The sequence below is a fragment of the Lutra lutra genome, chromosome 10, assembly GCF_902655055.1.
Source record: "Lutra lutra chromosome 10, mLutLut1.2, whole genome shotgun sequence".
Classification (NCBI taxonomy): domain Eukaryota; kingdom Metazoa; phylum Chordata; class Mammalia; order Carnivora; family Mustelidae; genus Lutra; species Lutra lutra.
The window spans coordinates 110,907,129-110,928,995 of record NC_062287.1 but is presented as its reverse complement, the minus strand read 5'-3'; the positions used below and the strand labels follow the sequence as shown (position 1 = coordinate 110,928,995).

Sequence of the window (21,867 nt, the reverse complement as noted above, 5' to 3'; positions counted from 1 at the left end):
AAGCTCAGAGGAGACGCTGGTGTGTTTGCTGTGTTTAAAACCGCACTTTCTACAGAAGCTCCTGGTCATCGAAGCCTCCCTGGAGGCCGGGGCTCGGGTGGGTCAAATACTAGGTTAGGTTAACCCAGCAGTGGAGGCTTCGAGGGCCTGGGTGCCGGCTTCCTTGGCTCTGCTAGGATCTGCGTGGTGAGGGCGGGGGCGGGGTGGGCGTTGCAGGTGTTGCCGAGGGAGCTGGGATGATCAACAGTGACCCCCCTGCTCCGTCCACTAGACGCCAGTGGTAACCAGTGGTCACGACTACTAAAAATCGTGAAGAAGTTGCTGCACTTCTTAGGACAAAATTGCCTTGCCAGCCGTTCGTTCTGGAGGAAATCATCGACCTCTCGAGCCTCCGTGTCCTCACCTGTAAAATGGGGGCAGGATGGAGAGGGCGGTGAGGCGTGGAGCCACCGCTCTGTACCTGGTGTGGGCAAGGGTCCAGTTCACCCCTCGGCTGGGAGTTACTGGGTGCTCTGTTTGGCTGGTAGTCCGCCAAAGATCAAAGTTAGTCTCTCGAGGCCATTTCGTGAGGTGCCTCCCACGCCCCCCCCCACAAGGACTCCCCACTCTATACGGCACGCACCCCCACTGCCGCAGACGTGCCCAGAGCTGACCCCTCCCCCCTACTCCCACCCCAGGTGGCAGTGCGGGGTGAGCGACACATGCTGACTGGCGTCCTCTAGCCCTTGCCCAGGTGAGGGACTCCAGGACCGCAGAAGGAAGGCACATACCCCAAGGTGCGTAGCGTGGAAGCAGTATGGCGGGAGGGCTGTGGGGTCAGGCAGTGGATCCCCCCACCCCTGTTAACTGTGCTGCCTTGAGTAAGTGAGTCACTCTGTGAGTCTGTGTCCTCGTGCGGATGGTGAGCTGAACAAGGTGTGCACTGAGCGACTGTGGGGAGAGTCGCATGGAATTCTGTCTGCCAGATGGTTGGGACAGAGTGGGCTCCCAGAAGGCAGCCCTCACCAGCACTAGAACTTGTGGCTGGGAATAGTTATTTCCACTGGTTCTTACATTTGGTTGCACGGTGGAGACACCTAGGGAAAAATGCGGTCCCGGGAGATGAGATCTAATTGGACTGGATGCGGCCTGGACATCGAAGATTTTGTGACACTCCCCAGTGACTCACACGTGGAGCCCAGGTCGACAGCCATGGGACGCCTGTTTACATGTGATCTTCTGTGCCCTGGAGACAAACACTTCAGGGGAAAATGAAGTGGAGTGTCCTCCCCACAGCACAGCCCATAGTAATGAGTAGATGCACATCTTTGTGAACTAATTCACACTAGAGTGTTGATGGCTAATTCTTTTTCACTCTAGGTCATGTTTTCATTTGACCTGGCAGCCAAAAAGCTGGGATGGCCGTTTCTGTGGCTGACGTGGGTCCTCTGGCAGGAGACGGGGAAGAGTCTTCAAGGCTGGACCTTGCATTCACCCCATTGACTGGCCTCTACTCCTCACAGGAAGGTGGGCTTGCCCTCTTGCTGGATCTCCCCCCGCGCCTTCGAAGGTTGTCAAGTCTAGCAAATAGAAACACGACAGCCACGTTACATTAGAATTTAGGAGAAGCAGCACACTTTTTAGTAGAAGTATATCCCATGAAATATGAGATATACTTATGCTCCGGAAATTATTTATTATTCATCTGAACATCAGACTTAACCGGGTGTCCTCTATTTTGTCTGGCTGCCCTGGCTTTAGATCCACAGCACCGACGTGGGGTCAAATAAGGAGAAAGTACCAGGGGCAGGAAGAGACTCATTTGGTTAAGCCTGTCCAGGGGAGAGTCCCAGAAGCAAAATGCAAAAGAATTCTTTCTTTGGGCTGTTTATCCATCTGTGACTGAGAATCCTTACGCTGCCTCAAGGCTGTTACCCTGTGTGCGGGGGTGGGAGTGTGGGGGGATTGGTTCACCTTCCTACAAGGCCAGGTGTGCCTGGCTTCGGGCATGCTGTGGGGCTGGGGGTGGCAGGACAGCCCCAGTGTCTCTCTTTGCATCTTCTCCCCTCGAAATGACACATGGTCCCCAGCAGCTGCGGCTTCTCTGCCATCCTCTTGCAGCCTTGGCGGGGGCGGCAGACGGTCCTTTCCCACCCACAACTCCTACAGGTGTCCCAGAACCCTCCCCTGCCTCGAGTTAATGCTCCACCGGATCTGCGCAGCCAGGGGCCGAGTTGCTCTGATTGGCCAGCCTGGGGTCACCCCCTCCATTCTGGCAGGAGTCAGCCCAGGGAAGCCCAGGGGTTGAGAGCAAGGGTGCTTCCCCAGAGGAAAGCCCCAAGGGACAGAATTCTCCCGAAATGCCTACGTCTGTGGATTCACCATCCAGTGCGCTAAACTGGGCGAGTTTCCCTCCTCTGGATCAGGAAACGCTACCTGGAAATGATCCAAAAGATGGAGAAGTAGAAGGGGGTGGTGGGCACAAGGCCTCCCTGGACCCAGAAACTGGTCATCCATTTACAGAGGGCAGGAGAGCCGTGGCCGCTGCCTGGGGTTCGGGGCACCGTCAAGGTGATGGGAAGGGAGTCTCAGCTGTGGATGGGGAGAGGAGAGAAGGGGAATCTTTTGCAACTGGGAACAGAGGGAGAAAGACGGAGCGACAGACAGCTATATTAAACATCCCATCACATAGGACAATTTTGCCTCAACGGTCAAATATGACTTGAAAACGCTCATGAGAAATGTCGTCTAACAGATTTGCCCTGGGTTTTCCCAGTCCGGTGCTGTTCGTTCCTTCCCAAGGTTCCAAGCCCTTCCCTGTTGTAATTTCTTCCTCTTCGGAGAACTTTGGTTCCCATTCTTGAGAGGCAGGGTGGCGGCAACACGTTCTCCTCGCTCTCCCTCCACCTGAGAACAGCTGTTTCTCCTTCCTTCGGGCGGGTCTGGTCTGTGGACGGAGACAGAGTTCAACCGCTTTCTCCTTCCTCTTCCCTCCCTTCATCCCCCAGCACCCCAGAACATGACCATCTTTGGAGATGGGGCCTTTCAAGGGGTGATGAAGGTACCATGAGTTCACCAGGACACATGTCCTCTTAAGAAGGGAGGAAGGACCGGGACACCCAGACAAGACCCATCTGCTACAAGCCAAGGAGAGAGGCCTCCCTTCGGGGCAGCCAGACTGCGGACTTCCAGCCTCCGGACCTGAGACGACAGATGTGTGTTGGGACTTCAGGCACGGCCTCTCAGCAAACTCCTGTCTGTCTCCAGATGGTCTGCTGGTGACGAGAAGAGAGAGTTTGAGCCTGCATCCCCTTGGGCTCATGGAAGGCTGTGGAAAGAGTGGGTGCCCTGCCTGGTTTGTTGGCAGGAGAGTTGCAAGTCCCCAGGGGAGCGTGAGTGCCCTGGGGAGCTGGCTCCGTGTCCCTGTCTCCCGGAGGGCTCCGTTCGCTGGCGGAGCAGGGGCGGGGGGCACCCCGGCAAGGCAGGCTCCTTCTGGCCAGATGGAGAAGATGGGCTTCATTCCGCAGGCCACGGGGGTCATGGGGGTTGCCCAGCACAGGGATGCCGGTCGCTGGGAAGCTCCATCTGCCGTGGGGTGTAGCATGGAATGGGAGACACATCGCCGGAGTCCCCCAGGCCACGTGGGTGGGGTGCACTCCCTGTGGCAGGAGGGGTTCATGGGCACCTGGGGCAAGGGGCAGCCCGGGAGGAGTCCCTGCCGGCCCCAGCTCTCACACCAGCCGCAGAACCCTTGGCCCTCTGGGGGCCTCCACCTTCCGGCCTGCTGAATGGGCGTCCTTGGGTTCTGCGTGAGGTTCCTTTTCAAGGGGTGTGTATTTAATCAGACTATGCTTGAGTTACTCTCCTTGTGAAAAAGCCAGCTATGGGCAGAGATGAAGTCCCTCCTGCCCACCCCATCCCTGTCCCCGTCCCTGTCCCCTGTCAGGGCTGCTTGTGTATTGCCACACACTTGCGTGCCTCTGTGGTTCCAGGCACCCCACACTCCCCTCTGCACCCCTCTGCCCTCACTGTCCTTGTCTCCTGCCTCCCTTATCGATCTTCCGGCCTCCGCTCCACTCTCTGGCCTCCTTCCAGCTTCTCCATGTCGACCACTCACTGTGGAATCTTCAGTCCCCACGGCCGGGATCCATTCTGCCTGTCCTGCCTGTCTCTTTGATCCAGTCTTTCCCAGCCACTCCGGCTAAGCTAGCCTGCCTCGACTGGCACAGAATCCCAGCCGCAGAGGACAGGGTGCTCTGCACCTTGGCCTGGCCTGGCCTGGCCTGGCCGAGGCTCTGGGTCGCCGCTCAGTCCCCTCTTCCCAGCAGCACTCCTCAAACATCCTGCATTCATTTCCTAAAGCTCCCATCACAAATTACAAAGAAGCAGGAAGCTTAGAACAAGAAAAATTTATTCTCTCCGTCTGGAGGCCAGAAGTCCAAAATCAAGGTGTGAGTGGGTCTCACTCCCTCCGGAGGCACTGGGGAAGGGTCCTTCCTGCCTCCTCCAGCTTCTGGGGGGCCTAGGCATCCCTGGGCTGTGGCTGCGCCCCTCCAGTGTCCGCCTCCATCTTCATGTGGCCCCTCTGTGTGTCTGCTTTTCTGTTTTATAACATGACACAGGTCACTGGTTGGAGGGCCCAGGTAGGTAATGCGGGATGATCTCGTCTCGAGAGCTTTACTTCTGCAAAGATACGTTTCCCAACCAAGGTCACGTTCTCTGGTTCTGGGGGTGAAGACTTGGACACATCTTTTGGGGGGCACCATTCAACCCACGACAGAGGGAAGACATGAGTAGGGTTGCTTTGTTGGAAAGAGTATGCACTCTACAAATCTTTCCAGACGCTTCTGGATTGCACAGTCAATTATCCAGGGACTAACTTTAACGCACACTAGAGCAGTCAGGCCTCAAAACCACCTTAACTGAGTTTACTGTAGGGAAGACTGGGAGCTGATGGGGAGGGCGCCAGGCTGGGGTTTCACCCCCCTCCCCCACTGACACCGGGCCGGCACTGCTGGGGCCCTGGCAGGTGGGTGTGGGAGAGCCCCAAGGGAGGCTGGGGGTCACCTCTTTTCTTGTCAGCTGCCCTGCCCTCTGGCTCTTGGGCCCCAGGTGGAGTGAGAGGGGAGGAGCCCAGGCCCAGGTGAAGCCTGGATCCAACACCAGTCCTCCGTGAGGAGTCTGAGAGCTTTGGGTGGCTGGGCCCAGACCAAAGCAGGCGGATGGGGGAAAACCCTTCCTGGGAGACCTGGGACGCAGGTTCCATGATCGTGGTCCTCCATCAGAGCTGGTGATGTCGGTTGGCCCTGGGCATGTGTCCTCCATATGCGATCTGTGGCCTCAGAGCTGGACACGGGCAGTGGGCCAGGCCCTGCCTGCTCTCATGGGGGCTGGGTGGGTAGAGGCTGGGGCAGGTGGTAATGGAGGGAGGCCTGTGATCTGGGGTGGCCAACCCTGGGAGGGCTTTAACATCGGTCTGTCAGAAGCCAAGTAGCCCCCCACCCCCAGTCTCAGCGTCCCCCCTGAGTATCACTGATAACATCTGGCTCCAAGGGGCGTTTTTAAGAATTACAGGTGATAGGGGTGCCTGGGTGGCTCAGTGAGTCAAGCCTCTGCCTTCGGCTCAGGTCATGATCCCAGGGTCCTGGGATCGAGCCCCACATCGGGCTCTCTGCTCAGCGCGGAGCCTGCTTCCCCCTCTCTCTCTGCCTGCATCTCTGCCTACTTGTGATCTCTGTCTGTCAAATAAATAGGTAAATAAAATGAATATATAAAAAAATTTTAAAAAAGAGAATTACAGGTGATCACCTGAGAAGGGGTCTGACACACAGATGAGCGGGTCCTTATCGTTATTGCAGCCTGGCTGGGGGAATGGAAGTCCGTCCGGGATAAGAAAGGTCCCGCCGCGAGGAGGGATCCCCCCCCCCGCCCCCCCCCCCGCCCCGGCCCTGGCGGCAGGTGGTCAGGAGCGCGCTGGGAGGAGCGGCCGGAGGCGCAACGGCGCCTCCCAGTGGCGGGTGCCCTGGCACGGTCTCCGCCTCCTGCCGACCCCCGGCCGGAGTCACCTCGGATGCTGGACCGCAGGAGCCCTCCGAAGGGAGGGGAAGGCTCCTCCCCTTCCGCGCCCCACCATTAGATATACACCAGGAAGTTATCGTGTTGCCAATAGTTACTAACATGTTTGTGCACCTCCGGCGGCCAGGCACACATTCTCTTACCAACCCTGCCGGTGCGTACCTGTATTCCTCCCATATTACAGATGAGCACACTGAGCCCCGGGGTGGGGGGAGGTGAATTCCACTGAGGCCCAGAAAAGCTGGTTTCCTCTGGCAGCACCACACGCTGAGCAGAGGAGAAATGGGAAAAGGAGGTTGGCCTTTCCTGTTGCAGACCCTACACTAGGTGTCTCCCCTCCCCCACCCAAGGCTTACAGGGAGCCCCAGCCTTGCCTTCTGATGTCACCGCCCTGCTGGGAGGCCGGTAGTCAGGCCAGGAGAAGGAAGTGTCAAAGCAGGAATATCTGTTCCACAGAGGTGGGAAATGAGGGATCTCTCCCAGGCAGGGGAAGAATGGGGGACGCCAGGAGGGGCAGAGGGGAGGGAAAGCCCAGAGAGGGGTGCTGGGGCCAGAAAAGGCCACAGCCCTGGGAAGACAGACACTGGAAGACCAGAGCTGGGGCCCCTCTGAAGAAAGGAAGGGGTGTGTCACACCGCAGAGACCCTCTACAGCCTCTGCTAGGGGTTCATGAGCCCTCACGGGTCCTCTCCAGTGACAGCAGGTTGGGGGGGGGGGTCAGGGCTGGGTCCTGCCTTCACCGCCTCACGCAGCCTCAACAGGACCACTCCCTCTCCGAGGGGCCACCGTGGAAGGCCACCCTCTACGGGGATGACCCCACACACCGTGATCAAACATGCCAGGCAAACAGCCCCGCTGGGCTCTGGCCCTTCCTCCCTCCTCTGGCCCTGGGCGCCCCTTCCCAGCCACCTGCCACCATCCACAGGGCGTCCACTCTGTTATGGGGCCTTTGCAAAGTGAGCTTTGCAAGTGTGTCGTCTGCTCCTCTTCAAACTTTCATAGTTTCTTTTAGAACTGTATTTACCTTGAAACTCACGGTTTTGGAGACCCCCCCCCCCGCCACGCCGAACCCTCCCAGCCCATACTGGACTCTGTGTTAGTGGGAATGAGCCCTTCCTGGCAGAGGCCACGAAGACGTTGGGTTGTGTGTTTGGGACTGCAGTACAGCCAAGCCCAAGGGAGCACAAGGGTGTGCGGGAGCAGTTGGTCCCCTCTTGGTGAAAGGACCATTACCAGGTCTCTGTGCTACCCCCCTCACCATAGTCTCTGCTTCTGCATAAGCATAGAACTCCCCTGAGACCCACGCAGCTTTAAGGAATTCTGGTGCGGCCTCCCTGCCCAGACTCCTCTTTTCTCCTTCTTGCACTTGGAAGCCCTGGCTGTGTCCCTGTGGGTCCCAGGGCCGTCGGGATGCTGGCGTGATTAAAAGCTTGGGTGGGGCGGGGGAGGAACTAGGGGTCACCAGTTCTGACCCAAATCTCAGAGCTGTCCCAGGGTTGGAGGCTGGTCCCTGTTGGCCGGGGCCCTTCTGTGGGTGTGAGGGCTCTGAGAGGTCTCTTGGTCACTGGTCACAACGCCAGACCCCCAGTCCCCACTGCAGGTCTCCCGTCATTTGGCTCCAAGAGATTCCCGAGTGGGCAGGTAGAAAGTGGCCCCCCCAGGAAGGAGCACTGGATAACATCCTGTTAACATCCGGAGCTTCCTGCTCCAGAAGCTACAAATACAACTGCCCTGTGATCCAGCAATCGCACTCCTGGGTGTTTACCCCCAAATAGGAAAATGCCAATTCAAAGGGACGTATGCAACCCAACGCTTATAGCCCCGCTATCTACAACAGCCAAGCTACGGAAGCAGCCCCAGTGTCCGCTGATTGATGAATGGATAAAGAAGAGGTGGTGTATATACGCAAAGGAATATTACTGAGCCATAAGAAAGAACGAACTATTGCCGTTTGCAGGGCCGTGGGGGGCTCGGTCAGTTAAGCGTTGGCCTTTGGCTCAGGCCATGATCCTGGGATCCTCACTGAGCTCATGTAGAGCTCCCCGCTCAGCAGGGAATCTGCTTCTCCCTCTCCCTCCGCCCCTGCTCCCGTGCTCTCTCACTCACTCACTCTTTCTCTCAAATTAATAAACAAAAATGAAATAAAATATTAAAAAGAGACCTTCCCTTTTGCAACGATGAGGATGGAGCTAGAGAGTATTAGGCAAAGTGAAGTAAGTCAGAGACAGACGAGTACTATAGGATCTCACTCATTTTTAAAAAAGGTTTTATTTACTTATTTGAGAGAGAGAGAAAGAGAGAGCACAGCGGGAGAGGGAGAAGCAGATTGCCCGCCGAGCAGAGAGCCCCATGCAGGGGTCCAACCCAGGACCCTGAGATCACGACAGGAGCCACGCAGGTGCCCCATATAGGACGTCACTCATATGTGGAATTTTTTTTTAAGTGTTTTCTTTTCTTTCTTTTTTTTTTTTAAGATTTTATTTATTTATTTGACAGACAGATCACAAGTAGGCAGAGAGGCAGGCAGAGAGAGGGGGAAGCAGTCTCCCCGCTGAGCAGAGAGCCCGATGCGGGGCTCGAACCCAGGACCCTGGGATCATGACCTGAGCCGAAGGCAGAGGCTTCAACCCACTGAGCCACCCAGGAGCCCCTCATATGTGGAATTTAAGAAACAAAACAAATGAGAAAAAAAAAAAAAGAAGAAGAAGAAGAAGAGAGACAAAGAAACTGAATCTTAACCACAGAGAACACACTGACAGTAACCAGAGGGGAGGTGGGTGGGGGGAGGCAGGCAGTAGGTCATGGGGACGAAGGAGAGCACCTGTTGTGATGAGCATGGGACATGGTGTGGGATGATGTAGGCAAGTGTTGAATTTCTATATGGTGCACCTGAAACTAATATTATACCGTATGTTAACTATATTGGAAATAAAGAAAACTTAATTAAAATGGTGGATTAAAAAGGAAGAGAAAAAAAAGAAAGTAGCCCTTCTTTGCAGGCTCCCAGAGCTCCACTTTGGGGAGGGAATGGAGGGGAATTAGCCTCAGAGTCTGCAAGGGACCCAATCCTTGGATTCTCTCCCTTCCCAGGGAGTCACACTGGGATGTTAAAGCCCCCAGATGCCTCTTTTTTTTTTTTTCCCCCAGTTGTGTTGTCATTTATTTTTGGTGAATACAGACTAAGAGGAAGAGTTATTTCCTGGAAGTAAGTTGTCATCTAATGACTTCCTTTTAAGAATTTGAAATCACTTCTTTTTTTTCCCCTTCTGATTATGAAAGGCATTTTTCCTCCATGATTAAAGGAAAAAATCAAACACAGAAACACCTACAGGAGAAGAAAGATTACTTATAATCTCATCAGTCCATTAGCCAGAAATGAGCCCTCCAGCTCTGTAGCTAAGGACAGAATTAATCTGTGACAGGATAGGGCCCTACCCTTGCAGATTATTATTACTATTTTTTAAAGATTTTATCTATTTATTTGACAGATGGAGATCACAAGTAGGCAGAGAGGGAGGAGGAAGCAGGCTCCCCGTCGAGCAGAGAGCCCGATGCGGGGCTGGATCCCAGGACCCTGGGATCATGACCTGAGCAGAAGGCAGAGGCTTTAACCCACTGAGCCACCCAGGCGCCCCCCTTGCAGATTATTTTTAAACATATATTGAATATGTTTAAATTTTGAGAGACCCGCAGTTTTCTTTAACCACCACAGGAACAAACGGCACATTTTGGTTTTATCTCGCTAATAAAATGGTGTGATTCTGGGTTGGCAGTGTAGATCGACAGGTTCAGGTTTGTTTCGTTTTGCAGGCTGCTGAGTATTTGGCGGCAGATGCATGTAAAATTAAAAAAAGAAAAAGATCAATTCCATAAGTGAATATTTCCCAATGAACTTTGAGGAATTTTGTTTTTCACTTGAGTTATGTCAATTTGGTTCTCTTTGAACTTGAACAAGAATACATGAAACATTACATGTTTTTGAAGTGTATTCTATTTGATATGGTTGATTTCCAGGAGCTGATTCTATCATCCCCTTTTTACCTTTTTTATCAATTAAATATTTAATAGTGTATTGAAGTCATTAGAGTAAGTACAATTAAGGCAGCCTTCAGAGATCCTAAACATGGAAACGTAGAAAGCTCTATACCTTTGAAAAACCTTTTTGGCTTCATTATACCTATACATATTTATCATTTCTTAATTCTACTCAATTAAATGCCGGAATTCCAGTTCCTTAGATCTCTACACAAGCAAATATCAGAACATTTTCTCAAAAAACTAAGATAATAAGGAGAAATACTAATTCAGAGCTTTTCTACCTACTTTTCAATGTATTCATTTGCTAAAAAGGACACAGAATTTGAAACTTATTTAAGGATTTTTGAAATAAATTATATTTGTTTGTTGAAATTCCTTTTTCCTACCTTGGAGTCCCTCTTTTTAAAAGTCTGATGCCTATTTGAAAAGGAAGCAATTTGTGAACAAGTATTGAAAAATCCAAGATAACGCAGCGAATCTTTTACCCTTCAATGTTAAAACAATCTGGGTTCAAGGTAGTATTTTAGGAACATAACCATGGAACACATTGGGGGAAGATCTCACCAAAGCTTTATTTTTGACACAATAGTTTGAATCAATACTGTTGGTTTTTGTAGCACATGTAATCTTTCAAAATTCTGCAGCTATTTAAGGTTTGAAATTAAGACTCTACTCTTCTATATACATCTTTATTTTTTTTTAAGATTTTATTTATTTATTTGATAGAGTGAGAGCACAAGTGGGAGGGAGGAACAGTCTCCCTGCTGAGCAGGGAACCAGACTCAGGGCTCATTCTAGGACCCTGGGATCATGACCTGAGTGAAGGCAGATACTTAACCAACTGAGCCACCCAGGCGCCCCTGTATATATCTTTATATCCAAGGGTTTTATCCTGTACTGTCCTGTTTATCCACCACATACTAACTCCCATGCCGAAAGAAATAGCTTGTTTCATTTTCTTTCAACCGATGAGGTTTATGTTAAAAAAAATCTATTTTATATATGTAATAACGAGAGAACCATTCCCTTACTTGGGACATTTTTGTAATATAATGTTAACTTTCATTAACTCATTAGTAGGTGGGGGTAAGGGTATAAAATTGTACATATATGATTATTTTTGTGAGAAAATGCAAAGGGAAAAAATGTAACAAGATTAGCAAAAATTAACTGGTGGCAGACACCTGGGTGTGCAGTGTTAAGCATTGGGCTCTCTTGGTTTCAGCTCATGTCATAGTCTGGGGGTCCTGGGATGGAGCCCTACATCCGCTCTGTGCTGAGCACTGAGTCGGCTTGGGATTCTCTCCTTCTCCCTCTGCCCCACCCCTGCATGCATGTGCTCTCTCATGCACTCTCTCTCTAATAAATAATCTTTTTTAAAAGAAATATACCAGATCTTTAAAAAAAATTAATTGGTGGCCAGAGGGTGGGAAAGTGGATTTGTTTGCTTGTTTTCCCGTTTGCCTACATCCCAAATGCTTTGTGATTTCATCTGCTGATGAAAAAAGAAAAAAAAAAAAAACCCGACCTAAAAACGAAAAGATATTTAACGAACAAAATATACAAAGTCTATTTAATTTCATCTTGTGGGGGGAAAAAAATGTCTTCTGGGGCTTTTTTATGCTCCTAAGGATCATAAAACATGGACCACTCAGAAAACATATAAAAGAGGACATTTAAAAATTAATGTAATTCCAAAATCTAGATCTAGTCACTGTGGACATTTTGGGGTACTTTCATTCTTTTTAAAAGAGTAATTGTGTGATGCGGTTGGACTGGGAGGATACATAGACTTTCTTCCCTTGAACACCAGGAGCATTTTCCATGACCTTCCTTTCGCCTCCTACATCGTGTTGGGCGCTGCTGGAGTCCGCGGGGCGTACGTGCAGTGGGTGCTGCAGCGAACGTGGGAGGACGTCCCGGAGGTGAAGTTCCAAGGTCACCGGCACACACACCCCTTTCTCCACTCTGCCCGCCTGACCGTGAATTCCGCACTCCAAACTTTGGCCCATCTCTTCGCCCCTGTTAGGATGCACTCATTGCTTATCCTTTTTAGCAAGTTCTCTATAAACCACACACATTATTGCCTTAGTTGTGATATTTAGGACAAACACACCTCCAGATTGTTCCTGGCCTTTTAATGTTATCCCCACTTTGGGCATGCGCGAGTTTACATTTGCACTTAGTGAAATATATCGGTTTTCCCTTCCTGATTTCCTCCGGGCTCTTCCTGTGAAAGGACGGCTCCTGCACGCTCACCTGGACGTCCCACCTAGAATTTCAACCCTTTTTTTGGGCAAAGATGTCTCGACTTCGCGGGCCCCGCCCCCGGCGCGCATGCGTCCGGGCCTCCGCGGCGCCGGCTGGGCCCTCCGGCGCGCCGTCTTTACCCGGCCTGCCCCGCGCCGCCGCCCCCCGGAAGTGGCCTCGCCTCCGCAGAAGCGGTGAGTGGGAGCTCCGGCCTCGCGGGGGGCGGCGGCCGTGCGGGGCGGCGGAGCCCGAGGGGCAGGGCGAGCCGGGCCGAGCCGGGCCGGGAGCCGCCATGGCGGGGAGTCAAGACATGTTCGACGCCATCGTGATGGCGGACGAAAGGTGGGTGGCGGGGCCGGGCCGGCGTCTTTCTTCGGTTGCGGAGGCAGCGCGGACCTGGTGCGACGCGGGAGCGGGCGTCGGGTGGGGGGCGCCCTGGGCCGCCGGCGGGCACGGACGCGTGTGGGGCCGAAGTGCCGGAGCCGCTGCTTTCTTCTCCTCCTCCTCCTCCTCGGCGGCGCGGCACGTGCCCAGCTGCTTCCCCCAGACCCGCCTCCCGGTCCAGGGCGGCCCCGAGCATCTGCTCGGCCTGATGCCCGCCTTCCTCCGGGGACGCCCCGTACTTGGGTGGGACGGACCTTTGCCATCTGGGCGCTGCCCCTTTTCCTTGTTCCTTCGTGGCGGGACATACGGCCGCATTCACGGACATGCTGATAAATGTGTCAGACGCCATCCCCCTGCCTCCGGGGCCCCTGGGGAGTGCCCGGGGCTGTGACGGTGGGGACCCCCCCTCCAGTGCCCGGCCCACTTGACACATCAATAGGTCTCAGTCGTGGAAGAGAGCGAGCGTTTAACCGCCAGCCGCTGACATTTATTTCGAGCTTTGTGTGAGCCCATCAGCGAGCTCGGTAGACGGTGCTAGCGCTGTGAGTCAGGGTCTGTGATGCAGCGTGTTGTACAGACGGGGAGGCAGGATCACTCCCCGGGGCGCATCGCCAGTGAGTGGGAGCGCACACGGCCTCACTGCGCGCGGGGCGCCGTCCCACTTCTTCTGTTTGTGGTGACTTCAGGTTAAGATGGTCCCACGTCCCCTGTTGGGCCCGCAGAGCCCGAGCCGTTCCTGTATGCCGGGCACCGCTGCCTGCGTGTACTTTGTCGTGATCCGGTGGCGTTTCTCCCTTCCCGGGTACAGAGCTGAGATGGAAGGCCGCGTGGGTGGCACCGTGTTGGGAAGCACTTCTTGTTGTGCAGGTCGCACTCACAGAGCGCTGGCTCCCTGGCCTGGCTGCACACGGGACTCTCCTAGGAGGTTTCAGAAAGTGCTCCCGGGCCTTCCTCCTCACTGGGTGTCGGGGGCCCAGCCCTCGAATTTGTGTCTCTAAAACTTCCCTGTGTTTCTGGTGTCCTCCCAGGTGTGGGATTCATGAATTTGGCTCCCACTCCCCCCCCCCCCCCCGCCCCCTCGCTGTAGAAGAGGCAGATCGGGCTTCCAGCGGGTAGAGCTGGGGTCGTGACCTCCGTTTTCTGACTTACATTCAGTGCGGTTTCTTCTATACTGTGTCTCGTCTTGCTGAGTCTGGGATCTGTGGGAGAGAAAATTTCTTCCAGGAAAAACAGTCTTTCTCCTGTTTGCCTCTCCATCACAGGTTTCACGGGGAAGGCTACCAGGAAGGCTACGAAGAAGGCAACAGTTTGGGTATAATCGAAGGAAGACAGTATGGCACGTTGCATGGAGCCAGAATTGGATCTGAGGTAAGTGGGACCCTCCCCCCCAATTTTTAGAAATGAATCTTCTTCACTCATAGTTTATAATTTCCGGCGACGGTCAGTGTGGCAGAGCCAGGCGTTCCGGCCTCTCGGAACGGCCGCGGACTGGACAGTGTAGCTGGGGCAGCGTCCTTCACCCAGACGGACAGGGCGTGTTGCTGCGCCCGCACAGCTCGCCCCAGCTCCGCAGGTAGCCTGAGGTTGTCAGGTGGAAAGTCTGTGCGCCTCTGCCAGGCAGGCCCGTCGGCACCGTGTTTCCAGCAGCATTTGCTCACTCGTCTCTGTGTCACACCTCGCTGACTCTTGTGTTGCTCCAGACCTTCTCGTTAGGATTATTATATTTGTTTCTGTGATGTGGGACCCGTGGTGACGGCTTGCTGAGCGTCGGATGATGGTCCGTGCTTTTTAGCCATAAAGTATTTTCTGCTGAAGGTACGCGCAGTGTTCTGCAGACCCAGGGCCGTCTCGCCGAGTAGAGTACAGTGTGGCGCAACCGTAACTTTCCCGTGCGCCGGGAAGCCAAGCAGTGCATCTGTTGGCAGTCGGTCTGGAACCGCACCCGCCTCTCTGAGGTGTGCCTGCTACAGAGAAGGTGGTGTGGTCTGGGGGACGAGAGAGCTGGTCCTCGGCCATCTCAGCTCGCGCCGGCGGATCACGGTGCTTCCGCTTCCTGAATCCTTGCCCTGGGTCACCCCTTCCCACCGAAGTCCTCCGGAGTCCGTGGTCGTTCTTCCCTTCCCTCTCGATGGGCCCTCACTCCGGAAGACCGGCTCTGAACGGCAGAGCCTGGGGGGCCCTCAGGACTGCGGTAGATGTCTGCTGCGGGCGACTCTGACAGTAGACACTGGACTGGGTGCTTCTGGCTCCGCACCGCCAGGGCAGGAGGCAGGCCTGCGGCCATGCGAAGGCTCGCCTGCGGCTGGGAGAGCCACTCCGGACACCGTTCACTCTCACCACTGCTCTTGCCGCGTGCACCCCCGCAGGGCTGCTGGAGCGGCCGTGACACAGGCCAGCGATGGCAGGGGTGATGTTTGCTACTCCTAAATTCAGAAGCTGTGCCTCTTCTGTGTTCTGCTGGCTACAGCTGCGGTTAGAGGGGACCCCACGGGGCATGAGACCCGGGGGCGGAGCCAGGGGACCTTCAGGGAGGCCATCGCCCCACTGAAGGCTTGGCCACCTGACTTCCGGGGTGTGATGCCCAGCACGTGCTTCCAGAACCGCAGCATGAGAAGCACCACTGCCCTGGGCCCCCACCTTTAGTTTGGAGAGTGCGACAGTTAGATAGAATGTAGCTTCTTGCTTATTAATTTCCGTCTTCACTTTTTTGTGAATTCACAGATTGGGTGCTATCAAGGCTTCGCTTTCGCTTGGAGATGCCTCTTGCACGACTGTGCCGCAGAGAAAGACAGGTAGGGTCTAAGACCGCGTCCTTTTTCATTGTGTGGAGCAGGAGTGTGGCTCCATAGCTTCCCCTGACTTCGGGCAGTTCGTGTCTCCGTGTCCTCATCTGTCACGTGGAGAAAATAGACCAGACGTGAATGTGGTCCCGATATTTGCAGGAAATTGTGCCTTGCGCAGATCTCGTTTTCGGTGTCCGGCGAACACGCGTTATTACTTGTCAAGCCTTCGTGGAGCCGCCTGCCGGTTCCCTGCAGGCATCCTAGCACCAGTGGATTTTAGATCCCCTGCTGGTGAAGGTTGTTGAAGTGGATTCTGTCTTCTCGTTCGTCTTTCCCGGAGCGTCTAACAAACACAGTACGGTAGCCTCGGTACCAGGGTCGGAAGTGGGGACTCTGTTGTGGCTGGGTTAGCGCGGCCGACTAGGTGTGCCAGTGAGGTACGGCAGCGTGTTTGACACGTGTCTGGGTCCTGGTGGTGCTGAGTAAGTGGTAGCTATTTTTTGGGTCATTTCTAATCTTTGGAAACTGTTCTCGCTGTACGCCACCTGCTGAAGCCCCAGGGACCCTGCTGCACATCTGTCTTCAGTCTTAATCTGGGAACGAGCCCTGAAGTCAAAGGCACGCGTGGCTCAGCGGTCCCGCCGCTCCTGGGAGCCCAAAGTTGGCTTCAGCTAATGCCGTGCCTCGTTCTGATGCCTGCTGCCTTCTGGCCCTGGAGGGGCCCAAGGACAGTGGAGGACGGCAGGGAAGGTCGCATTCCCCTGTCCGAGTGACTTGTCTTACTTGAAATATTTTGAATTTCTCAAATTGGGGCACTTCCGTATTCGAATGTGAGGACGAGGGTGCTCGTGGCTGACTGGGTGATGCTGGGATGGCCTGCCCTACCCTGATGGAGCCCCTGGGCCGCTCTGGTGGCCCGAGTCGCTGGCAGTGGACCAGACGTGTACAGGAGTCGAGGTGCACCTGGGGCGGGGATGGTCCTCTGAGGACTGCGAGAGCGGTCGAGGTCACGTTTGGCAAGTTGGGGCGCCACTGGGTGGCAGGTGAAGCTGAGCTTGGCGCTTCACTCCAGCCTCCGAGCCGGGGCCACTGATTTCTTAAAGCCGCACACCCGTCTGTCTCGGCTGGAGGAGGACCTGCGCCGTGCGGGTAGGGACTGGCGGAGGCTGTCCGGTGCACCTTGCTGCCGCCCCCTCCCCACCAGCGCAGCCCGAGGGTCTCCTTGAAACCCAACCTAGAAGCCCGTCGCCTGGAGCTGTGGGCCCCGGTGTTGTGCATTCGGTGTCACTGCTGCTTTTTAAGTGACGATAGAGGTTCATAGAGGACCTTCCGCTTCCTTATGTTCCGAGGAAGGGAAAACCCCTATCTGCGTCGCCATCCAGTGACATAAGGGGCCTTTAACGCCGGAGAAGCCATGGCAGACGGTGTCTCAGACTAAGCGGTGGTGCTTTACATCAGATGACTGCGGGTTTTTGATGGACTTGGAGGTGCTCCTCTGTCTCCCCACCCCTGGCCCCCCAGCAGGGTGGTGGGGGCCGTGTGCGGGCCAGCGCTTGGCCAGGGCTGAGCTTGAGGTCTGGCGCCGGCCGTGCCGTTGGATCAGCCGGGAGCGGGCACGCCCTGCTGACGGGCATTGACTTTGACGGTGGGATGGGCCGGGTGTGTTTCGAAGTAGCTTCACGGACCAGAGAAGACGGAGTTGCTACTTGCCGACTTAAAGTGGGTGTATTTTTATCACGCTGGAATACAGCCGTTTCCCGCATGCTGGCATCCGCCTTCCATCGCCCCGGAGACTGAGTGCTTCGTTGCTTTAATTGACTCCTTCCGACCTTTTACAGTTTGTGTTGGCTTAGAGAGGCGGCCATCGCCATTCCCGTTCACTGACTTGCCGTCGCAGACTCTGCATGTGACTGAGAACAGCAGTTCCGAGCCGGTACTTAGGAGGTGGTGGTTGCTTTTGATTCATCCTGCGGAAGAGTTCTGTCGAATTTCCTTTAGTCAGACACCTGGTGTCCTTCTGACGCTCGGGTGGCCCATCTCGGTCATCCGGGTGGTCGGGGGGGGGGGGTGCCCGTCAGGATCGCCATGCATCTCCCAGGTGCGCACATCTGGGAATGGTCTCGCCCAGCCCCGGGTGTGAGCCCCGGTCTCCAGGGTCCGGTGGAAGCGAGGAGACCTTACGATCACTAAACACCTGCCCTGGGCTAGGTTTTGGGCTTGGCGGAGGTCACTTCTCCTCTCGAGAGCTGTGAGGTGGCTGTTGAGTCTGCATGTCACAGAGAAGTGAAATGCCGGAGGGCTGGGAGCCACCTCGCCACCCCGCAGAGCTTGGCCTTCCTGGGAAAGGGAACCGGACCCAGACACCGGACGCTGAGTCCTGCCCTTTGGAGGGAGGGGCTTGCTGGTCTACCTGCCGCGGAACTCCCCAAGGCTGTGAGCGTGATGTTTCTGGGTCCCGGAACGCCCCAGGCCCATAGCGGGCTAGATCGTGTCCCACCCAGCGCTCTCTCCTTGCCTGGTTTTGTCTCTTCCCACGTCCGTGACCTAGAGGAGGTCGTGGCGGGGTGCCTCAGTCGCTTGCTCCCTGGCTGGGGCGCAGCACAGCCGCAAGCTCTGTACGGGCAGCGGAGTGCGGGCTGTGGGCGGGAGCACGTTGCTGGGTGAGTAAATATTACTGAGTGAGGAGCCCGTTCTCCCATCGTTGCTCCAAGTACGTGATCAGCGTCGTCGGCCCGTAAGCCGAGCCCGCTGTGTGCGAAGGACTAAAAGCTTTTATTTCTGTGCTTTACAGCAAAAAGATGAAGGCCTTAGAGTCGTTGCTTGGGATGATTCAGAAGTTCCCTTACGATGACCCCACTTACGATAAACTTCACGAGGACTTAGACAAAATTAGAGGGAAATTTAAACAGGTTTGTCCGCTGCATGTGTCTCTCGGCTCGGCCTGCCTCTCTCCTCGCCCGCCGCGCAGCCCCGGGCACTCACGTCGCTCGTGGTCTCGGGGCCGCGTGTCCCCGCGCATGGTCCACAGAAGCACGTTGTTTTTGGGTTTCTGTGTGAGAAAACTGAAGACGGTCTAGAGAACGAACAGTCGTCAGAACTTTCGGGGGTGGTGTAGACACGGAAAGCTGCAGGTAGAGAAGGTTTTGTTCTAATTTGTGAGTAGAAACAAGTAAGATTTCACAAGAGTACACGTTTTTTTCTTCTGTGTTTTCAGCTTTGTTCATTACTAAACGTTCAGCCAGACTTTAAAATTAGTGTGGAAGGTTCTGGACTTTCGTTTTGAGGATGACAGATGAACAAAGACGAAACCTCAAGGAACAGATGTCCGTATGTTAAGTGTGTAAAAATGTGATTCAAGGCAAAACAATGATGGAGTAGTCATTGTTCTGCGGGGAGGGTTCCAGTTTGGTCGGTGAAAGGGCTTCCTCCTCCCTGGGGGCTGCCTGTGTCGCCTGGGTGCCCCCCGCGGCCCCTCCACACAGGCCTGGCCTTTGTTGGGCCCTGTCTGCTGTGCAGTGTGAGTGCACGCCCGCCAGGGCCCTCGTGAGGCCACTCGCTCCCGCTCCAGGGTCACTGGCCCGGGGTCCTTTCGGCTGGACAGGCCTGGCCGGTTCTAGAGTGGGGGCAGCTCTGGCTAGGATTTCCCCTGCCCCGAGCCTGGACTCGGAGCTCAGAAGAACAGTTTTTTAGGAACTGAGAACGTGGGCTTGATGTGAGGCGAGGTGGTGGGCAGTGTGCTGGGACTGACATTGGTGGACCCCGAGGATGTGCCGGCGCTGGGTGATGGGCTTCCCTGTTCTGTGTAATCCCTCCAGTGTTCCCACTTTACAGATGAGGAAACCGAGACCCGCGGGGACCGCCCGGTGCAAGGGCATCGGCAGCAGAGCTCGGACTCCGATCCCGCGCCCGCCTGTCACCGCAGCTTGCTCTGCCTGCTCTGGAACGCACGGTCACAGCCATGGAGTGGGCGGCTGCTCCCAGGCCCAGGGTGTGCGGGTCCCCACTGCGGTCCATGGAGCCACGGGGAGTCCCTGTGGCCCGCTGACACGGCCTCTGGCCGAGAGGGGCTTCAGAGGGAGCCCAGACACGCTCTTTGCACTGTCTCCAGATGGGGCCGGTGTCTGCAGCATTAAGACAGTTAAGGGGGCTGTACTGTAGGCTCACGACGGAAGGTTGGGCTGCTGTGGTCTCTGCAGACTGGGGGAGCCTTGCGTTGAGAACACTGCGTTTCCCCTGTGACGCAACTTCTCTCGTCTCTGCCCGCACTTCGCAAGCATCTGTATCCAGGGGAGGTATGGGTGGGGGGGGGACGGGGGTTCCGTCAGTGGTTCTGGGGTGTCCCTCTCCCCGGCCCATGCCCTCCGGGGGACGCCCTCAACATTGCTGGCAGGTCCGCCTGCTTCTCTCTGAGGCAGCGTGTCTGAAAGTCAGGCATGAGGTGAATAAAGGGGTAACCATGAATCTGTTCCAGTTTTTAACATCATTCTGGAACATTCCAGCGATTGCTGCTTTGCCGGACAAGCTGGTGGTCCTGAGCATGTGCCGGAGACTCCAGGCTGGGGCCCCCGCAGGAGCGGGGGTGGGTGTTTGTTTCCCTCTCCTTCGGTTCCCCTGGCCAGTGCGCCGAGGAAGAGACTGGGGCTTGATCCTGCCATGCTGGCATGTGCGTCCCTGGCCATGGCCCTCGACTCGGTCCCCGCTGAGTTCCTGAGAGCTGGTGTGCTTACGGCTGTAGACAGTGCCTGACCCCTGGCCGGGTCCTGTGGCCACAAAGGCCAGCTGCGGGTGTCCCTCGCCAGTGGGATGGGCCAGGGGGTGGGGTGGGGCAACTGTGGTGGTTTTCCTTGGTGGGTGGTTGTGTTTTCTAAGTTCTCTGTTGTGGTGATAAGTGGAGAGAAAAATAAATAGCCCATTTTAAAGCAAAAATCTGTCTGGGAGCATTTAATAACGTGACATCCAGCAAATTCATTTCTTTCTTTTTTTTTTTTTTAAAGATTTTATTTATTTATTTGACAGACAGAGATGACAAGTAGGCAGAGAGGCAGGCAGAGAAGAGAGGAGGAAGCAGGGTCCCTGCTGAGCAGAGAGCCCGATGCGGGGCTCGATCCCAGGACCCTGGATCACGACCTGAGCTGAAGGCAGAGGCTTTAACCCACTGAGCCACCCAGGCGCCCCAGCAAATTCATTTCTTACTCCCATGGTATCTGGGGTCCAGGTCTGAGGGCAGGTGCGCGTTGAGTGGGCCAGGATGTTGCTTCCGGTTGCATTTCTCCCCACGCGTCTCATTAAACCATGTAGACCTGATTGCTGTGAGAAGGTGGTCCCCCGTGATGAACGTTCGGGGGGGTTTCATTCCTCCTTGAGGACCCTGGCTCAGCCACGGTCAGCAGCTGTAACTGCCCCAGACTCCTCCTCTGTCCTCCACAGTTCGGCCTCTCCTGTTCCAGGGCTTTGTGTGAGCCTCGGGGCAGCCTCTGGCAGGGGGCGGGTGGAGCTGATCTTCAGAGCTCTCCCCTGGACATCAGACTTGGCCTGGGCCCGCCTGGACGCGGCATCTGGGAACCTTTGGTCACACCAGCAGACCCCAGGGACAGCACACAAGGCCATCGTGACACTTCCTTCGTTCTGTCCCGGGTGATGCCCCCTGCAGGGATGGGTCAGGCGTGAGCAAGGCGCTCTCAGCTGAGGATATGGTGGCAGAAGTCTTCTGGGGGCCTCTGGGAAAGCTGCTGTCACTATGGAGAGAGCGGATCTGTTGTGGAAATTGTCCCGTGGCGGTGACACCCGGGCTCACTACAGGCAGCTGACCGCCAGCTCTGGCTGAAGCTGCAGCGGGGCATGTGTCGTGGAGTGCTGGAGAGCACCTGGCCCCGGTGTGCTTGAGCCGCTGACAGCCAGCCCGTGGGCTGCTCTGCTTTCAGACTTCACGTTGCGTGAGCTGACGATCGTCCCACTAGCTCACGGCTGTTCTGGGGGTTTCCGTCCTTCGCAGGCAAGGTGTCCTGCTCGTCCCGCACCCCCATCACACCTGCTCCCATCCTGTGCACCTGCTTCTCTTGGATGTTGACCTTTGTCCAGATCGGCCTTGAGTTTAGGAGCTCTCCGGCGTGGGTTTTGTTCTTTTCTGATGGAACAAAACACTGGTTTCCCAAAGCTTTGGCCTGCTCCCTCCTTCCTGTTGGAAATTCCCAGCATATCCTGTGCCACTGTTAGTCTACCCGGGCCCCATAACAGACACCACAGATGAGGGTCCCCCAACAGGTAACGTACCGTCCCCTGGTCCTGGAGGCTGAAGCCTGAGGTCCAGGCGTGGGCAGGGCGGGGTCCTCCTGAGGCCTCTCTGCTCGTGTGAGGATGG

General features: G+C 55.4%; 1 protein-coding gene across 7 annotated transcripts; it reads left to right on the top strand.

Annotated features, from left to right (window-relative positions):
• Positions 1 to 12,542: 12,542 nt before the first annotated feature.
• On the top strand, positions 12,543 to 20,435 carry LTO1 (LTO1 maturation factor of ABCE1). Of its 7 annotated transcripts, none has more exons than XR_007120887.1 (6): positions 12,543 to 12,684; positions 13,989 to 14,094; positions 15,448 to 15,518; positions 18,301 to 18,418; positions 18,724 to 18,845; positions 19,341 to 20,435. XR_007120887.1 is itself a non-coding variant. In XM_047691071.1 (6 exons), exons 1-5 carry the CDS (start codon positions 12,635 to 12,637, stop codon positions 18,790 to 18,792), a joined length of 414 nt encoding a protein of 137 aa, XP_047547027.1. In that variant the 5' UTR covers positions 12,543 to 12,634; the 3' UTR covers positions 18,793 to 18,832; positions 19,341 to 20,435. The 7 variants fall into 7 exon arrangements, 6 of the variants coding, with proteins under 6 accessions (XP_047547027.1, XP_047547026.1, XP_047547024.1 ...); XM_047691071.1 differs by having other exon boundaries at positions 18,724 to 18,832; XM_047691070.1 differs by having other exon boundaries at positions 18,724 to 18,832; positions 19,325 to 20,435.
• Positions 20,436 to 21,867: the final 1,432 nt, after the last annotated feature.